The sequence below is a fragment of the Plectropomus leopardus genome, chromosome 13, assembly GCF_008729295.1.
Source record: "Plectropomus leopardus isolate mb chromosome 13, YSFRI_Pleo_2.0, whole genome shotgun sequence".
NCBI classification, from domain to species: domain Eukaryota; kingdom Metazoa; phylum Chordata; class Actinopteri; order Perciformes; family Serranidae; genus Plectropomus; species Plectropomus leopardus.
Window position 1 is genome coordinate 27,545,434 of NC_056475.1, and position 16,446 is coordinate 27,561,879.

The 16,446-nt window shown below is 37.9% G+C and overlaps 1 protein-coding gene across 1 annotated transcript in view; it reads right to left on the reverse strand.

The window, feature by feature from the left end:
• Positions 1-16,446, reverse strand: part of fgf11b (fibroblast growth factor 11b) — a 43,582-nt gene that overhangs the window by 9,473 nt on the left and 17,663 nt on the right. Inside the window, exons 2-3 of the mRNA XM_042499385.1 lie at positions 9,371-9,481; positions 7,625-7,728 (exon numbers count right to left, since the gene is read on the reverse strand). Coding sequence (XP_042355319.1) covers positions 7,625-7,728; positions 9,371-9,481 — 215 coding nt within the window. The remainder of the gene's footprint in view (positions 1-7,624; positions 7,729-9,370; positions 9,482-16,446) is intronic.

Here is a 16,446-nt window from a genome sequence, read left to right on the forward strand (position 1 = left end):
ACACACTGGTATCACAAGGCTACACCAATCCCAAACAATAGTGTTTTTTTTTGTGCTGTTGTTCTTTAATGCACTAAAAGCCCATGTACTCTGTGTTATTGTGTGCTGTCCCAGGTGAGCGCTGACAACTGTGAGAACAGTGTAGTGAAAATATTTGGTCAATTTAAAAGGGTGGTGCTAGATTTCACCTTTGGACATGCCCACAGCGGTATATTTAGAGTTTTGGCGACCAGAGATACTCACATTGTAACTGCTGCTTAAACTCATAGCAATACCATCCAATCTGAACAAAGCATGATTATGCCTGCATGAGAGCAGCACAGATGGATGACACGAGTTGATAAAGTGAAAAACTAGCAGTTAGGGACAGCTCAAAGTCTTTTAAACAGTGTTATCGGGTGCATGGTGGTGACATGGTTTAAAACTTATTAACCACCGGCACTCACAGATAATCGTCGTATTTATTTATGGGTCTTATATAAAAATATGAGACGTAGCCACTTTGATGTCACCCATTGGTTTTTGAACTAACATTTTTGAAACCTTAATCAAATTTAAACTGGTGAGTTATGTAAAAATTAAACCCCTGTGAAGTTATCAGGAGAGAAATTGGTTTTGGAGACAAAAACGTTTTTTGTACCAGGCTGTACATGTTAATTTCTGCTGTAAAGTTGAGCATTGTAACATGGGGGTCTTTTTGGTCTGACTGACTTTTGGAACGATCAGTGGTTTGATTACATTTGATTTACAGACTACTTCATTTATAGAGTTATGTACCATTGTAGGTGCATGTAGTCATGGAAACAAATTGTAGCTTTCTGCAATAACAAGGATAAAAGAGACTCTTTTTTTCTCCTTCATTATTAGATTTATTTAACAACTAACACAGCCATGCGTTATGGGCAATTTCACTCTCTGTACAGCAGATCCACCTTGCTTGGATTTATAAAATTGCTGACTCCTTGTCGAAGTTTAAACTGCAGGAGTTTCAAATCCTATGGCCCCATGCTGTGCTTTTATTTTTCACAACTTTAAATCCTAAAAAGTGCAACCTTCTTCCATTAAAGCATTCATAGCGTGTGTTCAGTTTTACTTGAGATACAGATCCTTCATATGGAGCCCGCTCAGGAACCCTTCTGTTTGCCTTCTCTTCAACGGTCTAAAAAAAGAGCATCCAGGAGGCAATGGCAAGCGCCTTCCCTTCTCCTTACCTCAAGTGCAAGAACCGGTGTTTCACCTAAGGCAGGGCTGTTTTTTTTCATATTATTCTTCACTGCATTTTGTGAGCTCCTCAGGTGTGGCGAATATACAACTCTCTCACTCTTTCGATCCTTTGCACAATCATACCATTCTGATGGCACTGAAGATCCTCACATGTACTCCATTCATCTTGAACAGGTATTACGCATAATTTTCGACAATTCCTACAAATCTAGCATTTCAAATGTGTGAAATTTGCACACACATTCAATTCAGCCAACATTTGCACATGGGCTCCAAAGTGTAAGCACTTTCCTTTATTGATTATTGGTAAAATTAACAATGAACAGTTATTTGAAAAGAACAATAAAAACTTTGCTTAAATGTCAGTCAGACAATACCAAATGTGTGTCTTCCTCAATCAAAGCTCACAGCAACATATTGTGTATTCTTTGACAAAGTTGCATAGCCTCTGGATTAATCAGTTGAATTTCACATGTTTTTATTAATTCTTAACAACTTATTAATCAATTGTCAAATAATTGTTATCACCCCTAGTTGGCATCGGTGTAGATTGCGGCAGGACTGACAGGAACGCATCTTCAGATGGGCCAATATCTGCTCTCGTCAAAAGCCCTTGACATGCTCTCTCCCTCTCTCTACAAGGCTATGAGTCCTCTCTTCTGTTGCAGAATCTCTCACTAACGTACACAGACAGGTTTCAACAATGTCAACTTGAAGGCATGCAAACGTAGACTGTGGACTAAAATGTAAATCTACATAACCTGAAGTGGAACCCGCTCATAAAAATGCACCATAGCCCAAAAGCACAAGCACAAACCACAGTGTCAGAGATGCCAACGTTAACAGAGTTAATCGTCAGGCACCTCAGACAGGTAACGGTAACGTTATTAAGGCAAAGCAGTAGTCCAAAGACACGTTTCAGTCTAACTGGCTCAGAATATATCCATGGCTCTAACTTAACAATGGTGAAATGAGCTGCTGGATTTTTTTTAAATGGATGGTGCTGTGCCTCACCAGCTGATGTAACAAAAAGTCAACTTTAAGTCGCCACTCAGACGGCGTTTCTCATACAGCAGAAAAAAAAATGAATAAGAAGACGAGAGAGGAGGAAGCCAGCATACTGATGCAACTCAAAGAGATGACAACAGAGGAGAAATAGACAACAAATTACAGTTTATATATATGTATATATATGTATATATATATATATATATATATATATATATATAATTAAAGATTCAACAAAACAATTTGAGTGAAGAATAGGATGAGGTTGTGGTAAGTGTAGTTAAACTTTCAAGTCGAGTTCTCTCAAGAGATGCGAGTGAGTAGTTGACCATTAAAATAAATGTTGCTGCCCCTGCTAGTCAGCACCAGAAAATAGTTAGTTAATCTTAGGGCTAAAGAAACAACAGATTTTTGTTTATTTTTAATTGAATGTCTGAAGGCAAACTGTTAATGCTGACATATAAAACTACAACACTTACATTTTGTTACAATTGTATGTTCTTGTCATTTAATAATAAAATACATTTTATATTTTCCAGTATTTTGCCATATCATCAAGAAATTATCGCAAAAATACCCTGAAATATTGGGATATTATTTAAGGGCCGTATCACCCCACCACTAATAACGGCACAATATTTCTGCACTGAATGGGCAGTGTAAAAGTTTTTTTTTTAAGTAACTCACAGATTGAACAATAGTTTGATATGAACTGCTTATTGTGATGTTTCTCATTTTAACCAAAGGAACTGACAGACAGCAGCTTTGTAATTTTCCAACCTCTCTCTGACTTCAGTCACTCACTGATGTGCCCAAATAATTTTTGACATCACACACTCCAGTTTCCACTTAGATATGCAGCTGTATGCTTACATTAGAGCTGTCTCTGGTAAAGGGGAACAGCATTGCAACACTAGCCGGCTGAGGTAAACAAATCCAAATGCATTACAGTAAAAAAGGATTGGAATTTGAGCAGATTTATTTTGGCCAATACTGATCCTTTAAAATATGTCTGGATCAGGGATCTCTAAATCTAGGCATTCATTGTCCAGTCTAATGTGTCTCAAAACTGATATTGCACAGCCTGACTTGGATTGCAACAGAGATTTTAATTGTGTTAATTTTTTTTTACATTTGTCAGGGACCATTTAAAAAACAAATAAACAACAACAATAATCTCACACAAGAAAAATATATGTTTTGTACCAGATTTAGCAAGGAGCTAATTTCCATGTGCAGTCCCTGGAGAGCTTTTTAAAATGTAAGACCTGAAAAAAAAAACAGCTGCATGAAGGCAAATATTTACTATAACAAGCAAAGCTCATGTCTAAATCTTGATTGGCACAAAAACAGTTTCTGTGAGACAGCTTCCTCTCTCTCTGTCTGTCTGTATGAGGAGTTTTCCAGAGCACATAGATTATAAAACAGGGCATGAATGAGCCAAGCTCTATTTTTATATCAGGATCAGCCATTTCCTGTTGTCACCCACAGGTAGTGTGGCTGGGGCTGATGTGTAAGACAAGGCAGCAGTGGACTTTGTCTGCCCTGCAACCTGACCGCTATACATGTTTGCGCATGAGGGAGAGATTCAGTGAACGAGCGACTTGCGCAACTCTTGTCAGGAAAAGACGCCTAGTCGTTCACAAGAAAACAACATAATTACCGTCATTAAGCAGCAGAAGTGGCAGTATACGCGAGAAAGATGGGGAAAAAGCTGTAAGGAAGCGACTTGTCACTCTTGTCAGTCACCTTGGAGAATGACAGTGACAAACTTATTTATCGTAAATGAAACATTCCTCTTCTGTGTCACGCACTCTCTCTGCAGGCTTTTCAATGTAAAAGCACTCTCAGTTAGAGCGCGCAGATATATATGAAGGGCCATACCATGCCACCTGCACTCTCGCCTACACTGACAAATTAGCACATTATATCCACCATAGAGTACAATATGCAGTCATAAAATCAAACATGTATGATATTACACAAGGGGACAGCTGTTCTGTTATGCAGCACCTATATAAACTCATTCATGTTAGAGTGTTTGTGTGTGTGTGTGTGTGTGTGTGCTTTAGAGAGGAATTTCTCTGAAAGAGGTCTCTGTGGGATGCAGAAAAGCTACTGACTGGTGCTGAGGAAATCCCTTCTCTCTGTTCACACAGGCAACAAAGAGTAATGCATGCTAATCAGGGCTCTGTTGGAAACAACACACAAATAACCACTCAGGAGAAATATACAACATTATTGTAGGGCGGCACTGACATTTACTTTATACACAAGTGTCCAGTAAACTGCACCACCATGCTGTATTATCCTCTGATATTTATTTTATTGAAAAATTAATTTGTACTACGGGGTGGGCGATACATTGAATATATGTATCGCAGTTTCCTCCAAATTGGGATGTATGAGATGATTATATTGCAAACATTGAGCATATTTTGTCACATCTTTTTTTTAAGCCACTGGCATGATACTTTCTTCAGCATTTCAGTTATCTAGACATGCATGCAAAGAAAGACTCTCAAACATGATGTCACTTTCACCTGAATGATAATGTGTGAGCAGGCAAGTAGCATGTTTTTGTATGTGCTTAGCACCAGACCAATGACAATTTAATGCATTTTGCAACCATGGAGCACCTGTGCAACTTGAAAATATTGTTAATATATGACCTGGAGAGCTGTTAGTTTGTTTCCATCTCTTAGTAAACAAGTCCTCATGTTTAAAGGTGCAGTTGTAACAGTTTTAATTTACACTAACCAGTAACAACTACTATAAAAAACAACATTATTTCTGGCCGATATGAGTCAGGTGCATAAAAACACCATTGGTTCCACTTTGATTTATTTGATTAAAGCAATAAAATAATACTTCATTTAACTTTATTTGAACAGCACCTTATGTAACTTTATTATGTTAGTACTTAATTTAACTTTATTATGATAGTACTTTTATTTAACTTAATTATAACAGTACTTTAACTTCATCGTAACAGTATTTTATTGAACTTTATTATGACAATATTTAATTAAACTTTATTATGATAGTATTTTATTTAATTTTATAAAAGCAGTGCTTTTTGAACTTCATTTATATGACAGTAGTTACTTTATTTAACTTTATTGTAACTGTAGTTAATTAAATGATTTGTAGTTTTAGTAGTCTATAGTGGTTTAGAGGGGATTTCAAAATATCAAGATGTATATTTTGTATCGGGATATTGCATAAAAATATTGCAATTGCATTATTTTTTTTAGCCATATTGCCCAGCCCTACTTTCTATAGCATCCGATACCATATCTATCTTTTTATGTGTGTGTGTGTGTGTGTGTGTGTGTGTGTGTGTGTGTGCGCGTGTGCATGCATTCGTGTGTGTTTTTACAAGCGAGAATATATGACTGCATGTTTAAGAGACCGAGTAAAATTTCTAAAATATACATATTACAACTTAATATACAACTTAATATACAGTAGGTATACTGTAGGTTACACTGACACATTAATTTTTGAGATATGAATATGCTTTCTTAGCCTGGTCATTGTTATTCATAGCTAAATGTATATAGCTTAACAGATTTTTTTTAACTGTGTGGTTATCGTATACATAAATGGGTAAATAACAATAGCAGTCAGTAAATAGTTAAAATTTCCCATAATAGCTATGTATTATGAACCGAGTGGTTGAGTGACACTGATAAGCAGCGTTATGAGCGCTTTCCAGGGTGCTGACCATACACTGAAACTGATGCTAACGCTGTCCAGGGTGCTGACCATACACCGAAATTGATGCTAACGCTGTCCAGGGTGCTGACCATACACTGAAACTGATGCTAACGCTGTCCAGGGTGCTGACCATACACTGAAACTGATGCTAAACGCTGCTAGGGTGCTGACCATACACTGAAACTGATGCTAACGCTGTCCAGGGTGCTGACCATACACTGAAACTCCACAAGCTGCTGTGATGGGCTTCAAAGCTTCCTTGCTGAAAAAATTATGATTTTGCATGATCAGTGTAATAGGTAATATTAGATAATAAAGTTAATTAATTTTAGTTGTTAATATCAATAAGTGTTTTGGCCATATAATCTCATTAAAGCATTGATGAAATCCCTGTCTATAGTGCTGATTAGATTGCATATTGGAGCTAGTGTTGTAGGTTTTGTCTAGTAGTACTGAAAATCAATTTGCAGCCCTGATGGATAATTGGTTGATACCCCTCTGACACTTTATTAGACAGAATTGAAACGACACTTAAGAGCTAATAAAGTGCTTGCAGCATCAACTAAATCAGACAAAACAAGTTGTTACACAAACGCTGTCATGGGTATTGCACTTCAGAGAGTTTCTCCTGGTACAGCTTCACATATTTCTATTTCTTGGTTACCTGGAACTGGTTCATGTTATGAATCAATCAGACATTTTTCTCTTTCTCTGCAGTCTCAGACGCCTTTACTGAATGATTCAGATTGTTATGTATTTAATAGATCAGTTGATAACTGGCTGCAGAATTTGATCACAGTCATTATGTCAGTATGCAAACTTTTAGGCATGATAGGCGTAAAAAGCACCTGTCGCAGTAGTAACATTTGGAATATGTACTAAAAAATAAATAAGTCTTTGCCGCCATTTTATTTCTGTCACGTCACTTGGCTTAAGTCCCGCCTGTGCAGCATTCAGCAGCATGATAATTGGGCTAAGGTATATACATGCAATAGCATGCCTACTTCTTTTTGAGTACCTAAGCTAAAATATTAAGGCTTTTTTGCTAAGTTGATATGGGCTCACTCAGGTTTCTGACAACAGGGCATGGTGTTTACTTGTTCAAACACATAAACAGGATACCCCAAAAACATGACCGTTAATGGTTTTTTCATCTCTGTGAAAACATACTAAATGTCTTACCTCATTCTCTTAAACAATCAAGCAAAAGTACACATACAACTACCTGTACAACATGTTAAGGGATGTTTCACAGCTACTAACGCTGTGAAAACCACTGCCAGAACAAAATAACAAAAACAGGCAGTCCTCACACTGCACTCTGATCCTCATCATTCATATCATCCTGATTTAAGAGAGACATTAAACTGAAGCTCAACTGATGGACAGCTGAACCGTTAAAATCCAAAACGACAGTCGAAGATAAAGCCCTCATTTGTATTTCGCCTTTTGACAGGTGAGAGCTTCTCTGTTGTGTCAGACCCATGCACAGAAAGACATAAAGCTTATATCCTAACCTGAACACTTACATTACAGAACAAAACAGAGCAATCATAATTCGGTTCTCACTAAGATTTACTGTCACAGCATTTTTTTTTTTTTATAATGTATATGCGATCAAATGGAAATTAGATTCTTCTTTGTACACATGACTATGAGGCATACTTACCGAGGTATACAGGTATCCTTCACTATTCATGGCGAGGTATAATCCTGTCTTTGCCCCCTGGATTGCCACAATCCGCAGTCCCACTGGAATTAGGTTGAACTGTGCTGAATTGGAGAATAAAGTAGGAGAGATGGGGCACAACAAAGAGAGGAAGAGAAGAAAGAAAAAGTCAGGGGAGATTGTGAAATCAAACTACAACACTGTATAGCAACAGAGACTGCTTTTTTCTCTTCATTGTATTAGCCTGAGTGGCTACAGTGTCGCTGCTTCATGCTGTGTTTTTCTTAAGCCTTTTCAAAGTTTAGTCTAACTTTTTAAACAGCACTAAGTCACCTTCAATATGCTTTATTCTGCCTCAAAACCAGGATGATAATAGAGATGTTTGGCTTCTAGGATGGGTAGATACCATATATATGGGTTGGTTAAACTAAACCTGTTAACAGTAAAAGTCACCTCATCAAGATATAACGTGGGTTGTTGAATAACTACAACTTTCATTTTTTAAAAAGTGGCGTAGTCAAACTGCAGCCTGAAAAAGGGCACATGTCTGAGTCTGGAAGGTCAAATAGGCAATTCAAAGAAATGAAACGAGCAAGAGAAGACTCAGAGTTTCTGATCTGAAAACCACAATTAGATTGCTGAAGGTCAGGATGAACATCCGGTGGCAGTATGTCACTTAGAAGCACTTTCAACTCAGACTGTGGTTTATGATCTTCAAATACTGTCCAATCAGAATCTCCATCTGTGATTTAAAACAAAAACGGCTTGTAAAGACAAGCACATATGCCAAGCATTTCTGCATATGAGCAAGGACACATTAAATTATCAGAGTGTGGCAGTGTGACGTGATGGTCCTTCCTATTAAAGACAAACATGACCATACAAATTGGAACAAATTTGACAGATGAGCTGACATGAAATCTGGCTCCCAGTGAGAATGTGAGCTGCTCCACATTTCTCAATCATTGTGGAGCTGGGCACATGTGCACAAGCTTAATTTCACTCCCACAGTTTGCCATAAATTGATATAAAAATAGGCTTTACTGCTGTTTGCATATCGATAGTTATTCGGGCATCACGACTCAAATATGGCATGGAAGAGATGCAATTTCACTGATCGTGTTGCATCAGCAAAGTTCCAGAGCAGCTGTCATTATGCATAGCTGTGGCGATTTGTGGCATCTGTACCACTAATTTATCACATGTTCCTGCTAAACATTATCATGCTAAAATGCCTATCATTTTAATTATTAAACATCATAAGGAAATCAGTGTGATACATTTGTAGTGCTGATGTTGAAACTGACTTTACAAAGTGCTTCACAATTTTAGATCAAATTAAACAATCATTAACAAGAAGGTTATGGCTCAAATAAGAATAATAATAAACATTAAACAACCATTTTTTTCTTTCTCTTCATTATATTCCCTCACTATTTAAGCTAAAAGCATGTGTACACCTGGTCTGAAGATTGCGTAACTGACGTGCGCACATCCTCACTTCACATTCTGTCTTTATAAATACCTGTTAATCTGTGGGGAAAAAAGGGGATGCATGTTTTTTTTGTGCATATGCATTGTTTATACATCTGGCCCCAGGTGTTACATGCATTCATAATTGTATGGCTTCTTCCCAATTCCTCTAACTAGTGCTGGAGACTAGTCTGTGAGTAATTTGTTCAAAATGACACACAACACAGCCACAAGCAAAGACATGTAGGTCACAGGCAAAAAACACACACTCACAAAATGAGCTGCTTTCGTCCCTTGTGCTATCCATGGTGCCATCAGGCTGCATCTGCAGGTAGTATCCATGTTGGCTGAATAGCCGAGTAACAATGCCTTTCAGCTGCGGCTCTGAAAGGAAGCACAGGAAACAACACTGTATTAGTCAGGTGCCAACAGAGGCTGGGGAAAAAACCTGGAAAAGGAAAGGGTTAGTTGAATATGTCAGTGTTTTATTATAATGACCACAGAGGACTTAAATGTGTGCTATATTTTGAGATAGTTTGTGTACTATCCGAAAGCATAATGGATGGATTTTTAGAGACGTTTATGGTTTTTTGATGATGAATCCCAATAAATTTGTTGATCCACCAACTTTTTTCTAGTACCATAATCAACTCAAATTTAATATTTTCCAATGCTAGTTACAAACCTGACAACATTACCATAATCCTTTAAAGTTATTAAACAATTGACAGCATGCTAACACATGAAATAAAGATGATGACACTGTTCAACATTATATCTGCCAAACATCACTAAGTCAAGATTGTCATTGTCATTGCATGTTAGGGCTTTATACTTATACCATAATGCAAAGTGGTTGATAAACAAGACTTGAACTCATACAGTGTCAGTGTAAGGTGTATTTATATTTAATATTATTGTAGTCCTTCACTTCCAGTATGTGAATAACAAAAGCATTTAAAAATCACAGGCATGGAAAATACCTATTGGGCATCAGAGTAAGGTCTTTAGGGAGTTTTTTCAGGAGGGAAAATGCCTGGCAGAACAGATGGTGATTGATCTCTAACATCATTACCATAATAGAGGAAGACTTATCCAACAATAAAACACTTGCTACAAAAGAAAAGACTGCAGCTAATTATATTGTATTTAAAGGCTGATCTTTAGTTGTGTGTAGGGCCTACATGGAGCCTACCCCGTAGCTTAAAAAACTTGCGAAAGCAGGTAAAGCCACTTAAATTTCTGAGGTGGTGTGTCTGTGTTGCTCTGCAATTACACCTTAAAAACTCTTGGTGGTGATGGGGTTTCTGTATAAAACATGGTTTAATAGTGACAATATTTAATAAAAGGACAAAATTTAGTTCCATTATAACTCACATGGTTTATGGCAAAACACTTGTCTTTTGCAAATAGAGCTGCAACAATATAATTTTAATTTTAAATTTTAATTTTAATAGTACTGTCTCAGAAAATATCACAGATCATCAGTCACAATGGCCTTTAATCAAATTATTTTTTTGTCATTGTTGAACAAGCAATTTATTAAACCAGTTTTTTGAGTACTTGTAAAAAAAAACAAAAGGTATCTATTTTGAAAATATACTAATAAAGTTAAAAGATTTTGGTCTGTTTGCTTTCTTTTTCAGCACTGCAAATAAGCAAATGTACACAGTATGATAACAGTCAATAATATACCTTGGTATACAACCGGTATACTGCTGCAACCCTGTTTACCTCACACGTTTTCCCCCCCAAGTACAATATACTAGTTTTATGAGGATAAGCCGATGACATTTCCTTGCATAATTAAGCCCAGCAGCTGGTGGTCTTTTACCTCTACTCAGGAAGTCAGGAACAACAACATCCTTTATCAAAGGTCACTTTATGAAATTTGCCTTAAATTTGCCAAATGTGTCTTATACTAGACACATTTGCCCCACATATACAACATGCTAATGTTATTAGCACAAGCCTATGACATTTTACATTGCATAAATTAGCCTAGGGGTCTTTCCTCTTCTCATATGAAGTCAGGATAAATCACACACAAGACTTAAAATGCTTTTTTTTTTTTTTTGCTTTTTGTGAAGGCTTTATTGTCTTCATATTTTGTTGTTTCTCAGTGAAATAAAAGTAAACTGAAGCTTCATGTTTTCTGGGGAAAATGGTTTTAATAATATAATAATAATAAATATAAAAATAAACAGGAGGTCTATGTAGCCTCAACATGTAGTAACATTTCTGATGTGATGTACGTCAGGCTGAGGTGTGGCCTGTATGTCTGCACAGAGCCTGTGCCATAGATATGATGTCAGCTCATCGCAGAAGTATAAAACCTGTATTAGACGTTAAAGATTTCTCTGTAAAGCAGAAAATATGTAAAAATATTCAGTGCAAGACTTCAGTATTTTAGTATTTAACCCTTTAAAACCTGGATTGACATCACTTTTATTGTGCTGCGTTCAGACATCTTTCACAAGTGTTTAAACCATTGAACTAATTGAACTGATTGGTTTGATTTTCTTTTGAAAAAAAGAGGGAAAAAGCAATGAGCAATTTGGCAAGAAATGTCCTCCAAATTGCAAGAATTAGATTTAGATTTAGAAAAAAAATTAAAAAGGGAAAAATGTCCAGAAGAAACTATATTTTTAAATTCCAAGTGCTACTTCTAGCACCTTTTCAGCTCATTTTATGGTGTGTTTTTTTTAACTTACTGTTGTGTTTTAATAAAACCATTGTTTTTTCTTTTTTAAAATAAATTTCAGGTAATTATCTTGTTGTTGTTTTTTTTATTTTGGTTTTTACTTATTTCTTACTAATTTTTGGGTCATTTCTGCTTAAGTTGCCCATCGACTTCTTCCCATGTTTTTGAAAGAGATCAAGACAATTTGCTCAGGTTTCAGACGGTGAACAACAATTTGTTAGTTAATCAGTAAATTGACCAGGTATATGTTTGGACTTATTGACCCAACACTGTGGATCCATAACATACAATGATTGTGAAATTCTGTAGCAGCTAGTAGTTTAACTGATGAATAAAATGCATGTCTAACTTAAGCTTATAAGCATCAGTCCACTGGCTTGCCACCAGTGATATTTTTAGCAAGAGGCTTGGGCCATCAGAGGATGAAGTCAAGTGAGAGAGTTAGTCTGTCTCCCGCTAAATAAAAGATATATAATCAGGGGGGCTGGGTGGTGGAGGGTGAATAGAGAGATTGAATGTTTCATGAGTGGAGTCCCTGCAGCCTACTTTGCGTTCATTTAAGAAACAGACAGAATCATTTGAGCAGCTCTCAGACATCACTAGAGCCCCCCGTGCGCGTGGAAAGTTGTCTCCCGAGCTCAGCACCTCGCTGCCTTGGCCAGCAAGCTACTCTAACAGCAAGGAGGACCCTGCCGCAGGTCCCCTGACTCAGGTTAAAGCTCAGTCGTTAGTCTGAACTGACCAGTCTCCTTCAATGCAGCTTTAATAAGCCAGATAAAACATGGATGAAGGAGCAGTTTATAACAGAGCCTCTGGAGGACTGAGAACCACCCGGGAGTTCCCCCTCTGCTAAACCTCGCCCGTGGCCTCACACACACACCCCAGGGAGGGGCCTAGGGCACTGCGCAATCTGCCTGTCGTCTTCAGACTGGCACAGGGAGCAGGAGAGTGGCACAGGATGCAGGGATGAGATCTGTAGGACTATTTCCCAAAGGAAGTGTGCCAGGGTTGAGGCATCAGTGAAACTGTGACCTACTCCCATTGTTACATGCAAGCATCCGCAGCAGTCCCCAACCTCTCTCTTTCAAAGCTGCTTGTCAAAACATTTCAGTATCTCCACTCCTGCACTTTCTTCTTCTTTCTCCCTTTTTTTCTCCCCATTCCATGTCCTTTGAGTTATGTACGCTTTCATCCCACCTAATAACATCATACATCATCCAATCAGAGCAGGGACGCTGTTCATTACTTGTCCCCACAGATGCAAAACAGAGAGATGAGAGAGAGAGAAAGAAAGGGAGATGGGAGGATCAGGGAGGAGAGAAGTGAGCGGTGGGATGGCAGAGGAAGAGAGTGAATGAGATGACACTGTCATTTCATTAAGAGTGACGGCTGTATGTGAGAGAGAACGAAAACCACATTTAGGCACAACTTCAATAGACAGCTTGTGCAATATGGCTGCAATCAAAACTCCCATGCTTGGTGTCAGGGGCACTAAAACTAATGTTTCAGTTAGCAGAGCTGGCTCCAACTTCACAATCCTCATCCCAAAGCACAATAAATTCTGATCCAGTGTAATGAAAGCTCCCAGCAAATACTATAGTGGTTGTGTTTTACTGCAGCTGCAGGATAGATTCATAGATGATAAAACAAAAACTGCTCCGGTGGACTCTCGCCACCTTATTACCATACAAATATTGCAACACTGGACTATTGAGGCCTAGAGTCATATTTTAAACTGTTGTGCTCTAGAAGTCAGTGTGCCTTCATCACAGGGTAGTGGCAGCCCTGAGGGGGGATGGAGGAGGTGTGGCCACCTTGATATAAGTGCTGCCCCCTTTATTGTACATTAGTTGGTTATTATTTTTTCAAGATAGGATAGCTTAAGCGTGAGAAGGGGAAGAGAGAGGGAATGACACGCAGCAAAAGGCCGATGCCAGAACTTGAACCCACATTCACTGCAACGAGGACATAGCCTCTGTACATAGGGTGCCCGCTCTACCAGCTGAGCTACTGGCCGCTCCATTAGTTGGTAATGTTTTATGAAAATATCTCTGTGACATATTTGCTGAAACTGTCACTATATTCTGACAGAAGCACCAGACAGCTCATGAAAGAAAAACCATCTTCATCCTCCCATCCTATTGCCTCTAAACGGCATTCGCTGCCATCGACCACTGCACACCAAAAACAATCAGAGCTGAGGGATCTCTCTGCAGCTGTCAGTCATGTCAATCACTGCTCATGAACTGCGGCTGAGCTGTCAAACTACGCAGCGCTGATCGAATACAAAAAACTTTCTGGGAACAAATAATAAAACATCCATCTGAAATTCAGGTGTAAAAAATCGACTGCTCTCAACCATGTTGAAGAGGCATTTTGTTATCATGCAGCACAAACCTGGAATAAACTTCCAGATGATGTTAGACAAGCCCTGATTCTGACCTCTTATAAGTCAAAGCTAAAAGTGCTCCTTTTTTACACCTAGTAATGACTATAAACTTTTTTTTTAACTTGAGTAAATCACTTTAAATAATCTTTTTATCTTTGCACCTCTTGTCAGAGTTTTTTTATATTGTGTTACTCTGTTAAACACTTTGTATGAAATATACTACACAAATAAAACTGCCTTGCCTTGCCTACCTAATGATGAGGCAGAGCTTTTATCATACTCAAAGGCTGCTATAACTATCAGCATGCTTTGTTGCAAAAAAAATGTTGGTGGGTAGGTGGCAGCCGCCACACACTCATTCTAGTTAACAGCGGATTTATTCATTAATTGAGATTTTATCTGTGGAGCTCTCTGTTGCTCGGCTAGAAGTGGCAGGACACGTTATGTTTAAAGCTAGGGAGGAGGCACTAGGGCTGTATAATATGATGCATGCATTTATTAAGAGAATGTCAAATATGTTTTTTATTTGTCACTATGTCCTTTAAAAAAAAAAAAACCCAAACTTCCTCATTACCCTGATATTAATATATGTTGTGATACTGACAGCAGTTCATTTATATCTGCAATTTGTGTCAAAAGTTAATAAAAACAATTAGTCAACAAAAAATAAAATAAGATACAGTCACTGTATTGCCTTTTTCTTGCATCAAATGTTTTTAGTAAAATATTTTAGTGTACTCTTAAGCTGTAAATAGAGAATGTTTGTGACCCAGCTGCCATGTTGGACACAGTTGACGGAGGTTCCAAGCACCGCCCACTGGCTGGAGCAAACTTTCTCATTTTACAGCTAAACAGTACACTAAAATATGTTTCTTGATCCATGTGAGGTGAGAAATAGGCAATTTAGTAACAGGAATGTGATTCATATTTGATCAGTGCTGCCTCAATGCCTGCCTTTGACAGTTGACTGCAGTCCATGAGCAGCGATTGACAGCACTGACACACTTACAATCTGATTGGTTGTTTTCATTCATGTGCAGTTATGCAATTAGAAGCGCTACAAGGCAATAGAGTAGGCAGAGAAATATGTTTTTTTTTTCACAGATTATCTGTCTTATTTGGTGTTGTGTGAATAGTGACCGTTTCAGCAAATATGAAAAAAAGTTATTTTTGGGTTTATTAAAGTTACCAACTACAGCTTTAAAACAGGACTGCTGTGAAACTCACAATGTTAATTGTACCACTATTTATCTATCCACACCAGAAACTTAGTATTGGCCTTTAAACAAGAAACCAAATTATGTCAGTATGCGATTTCTAAATGTTCTACATTCAACCAGCCTTTTTAGGCCAATACATCATCTAATTCCTGAAATCCAGTTACGGGTTTTGGTTTTGGTGTACCATCCCAAGATTGTCAGTGGTCCCATCTCGCTACCCCTATGAAAGAAAATTCTGGCAAAGTTTTTCAAAGTTGTTGTTATTTAGAACTGGGAGATACTTGTCAATAAATGAGTGGTCATAATGAGGTTTCATAACTTTCAGTGTTATGCATTACTGTAAACTGACAGAACAATTTTCTTTTGACGATCAACATTCACAGCTGCATTAGCCCTTACAACAAATAGTACTTGTATACTTTTCTTTAATTTCTTATAAATTTGCGATGTAACTGATTTAATAATAACAAATCATTCCTGATTATGGTTTTGGGAGGCTGGTTCATAGGATCACGCTATTATGCCAGAATTACCTGGCAAACAGCCAGCAGCAGTGATGACAGTATGGAGTGTCAAAGACAGAATGTGCAACTGAGAGTAGTTGTAGAACTACTACAGTCGTTGCAATACATGTACAACTGCTGGTAAGCAGATATTTTACAGTGTCAACCTCTGAAAGTGTTTGGGGCAAATTTACACCCACCCGGCCGCTCATTCATAGTCCTTATTCTGTCACTCCACCTCTGCTGCATCTGCCGAAGCCTCTCTGCGCTTACGGCAGTTGTTTAAACAGCCTTCAAACACAGTCTTGGTCATCAGTGAAGGTGGAGACTGTTACTGCTTTCATATCAGCCACTTAGAAAGACACTTTGGGTTTGTTTGAGTTAAACATTAGCTGTTATTGGACGTAAAAACACAAGTTACATAACAGCGATTATGAATTCTGTGTGACCGCCAGATGTTATATGTAGGCATTAAAACGAGTGGGGGTGGAGGTGAATGAGACATTGACTCGTAGTTTAGGGACAGGGTGTCC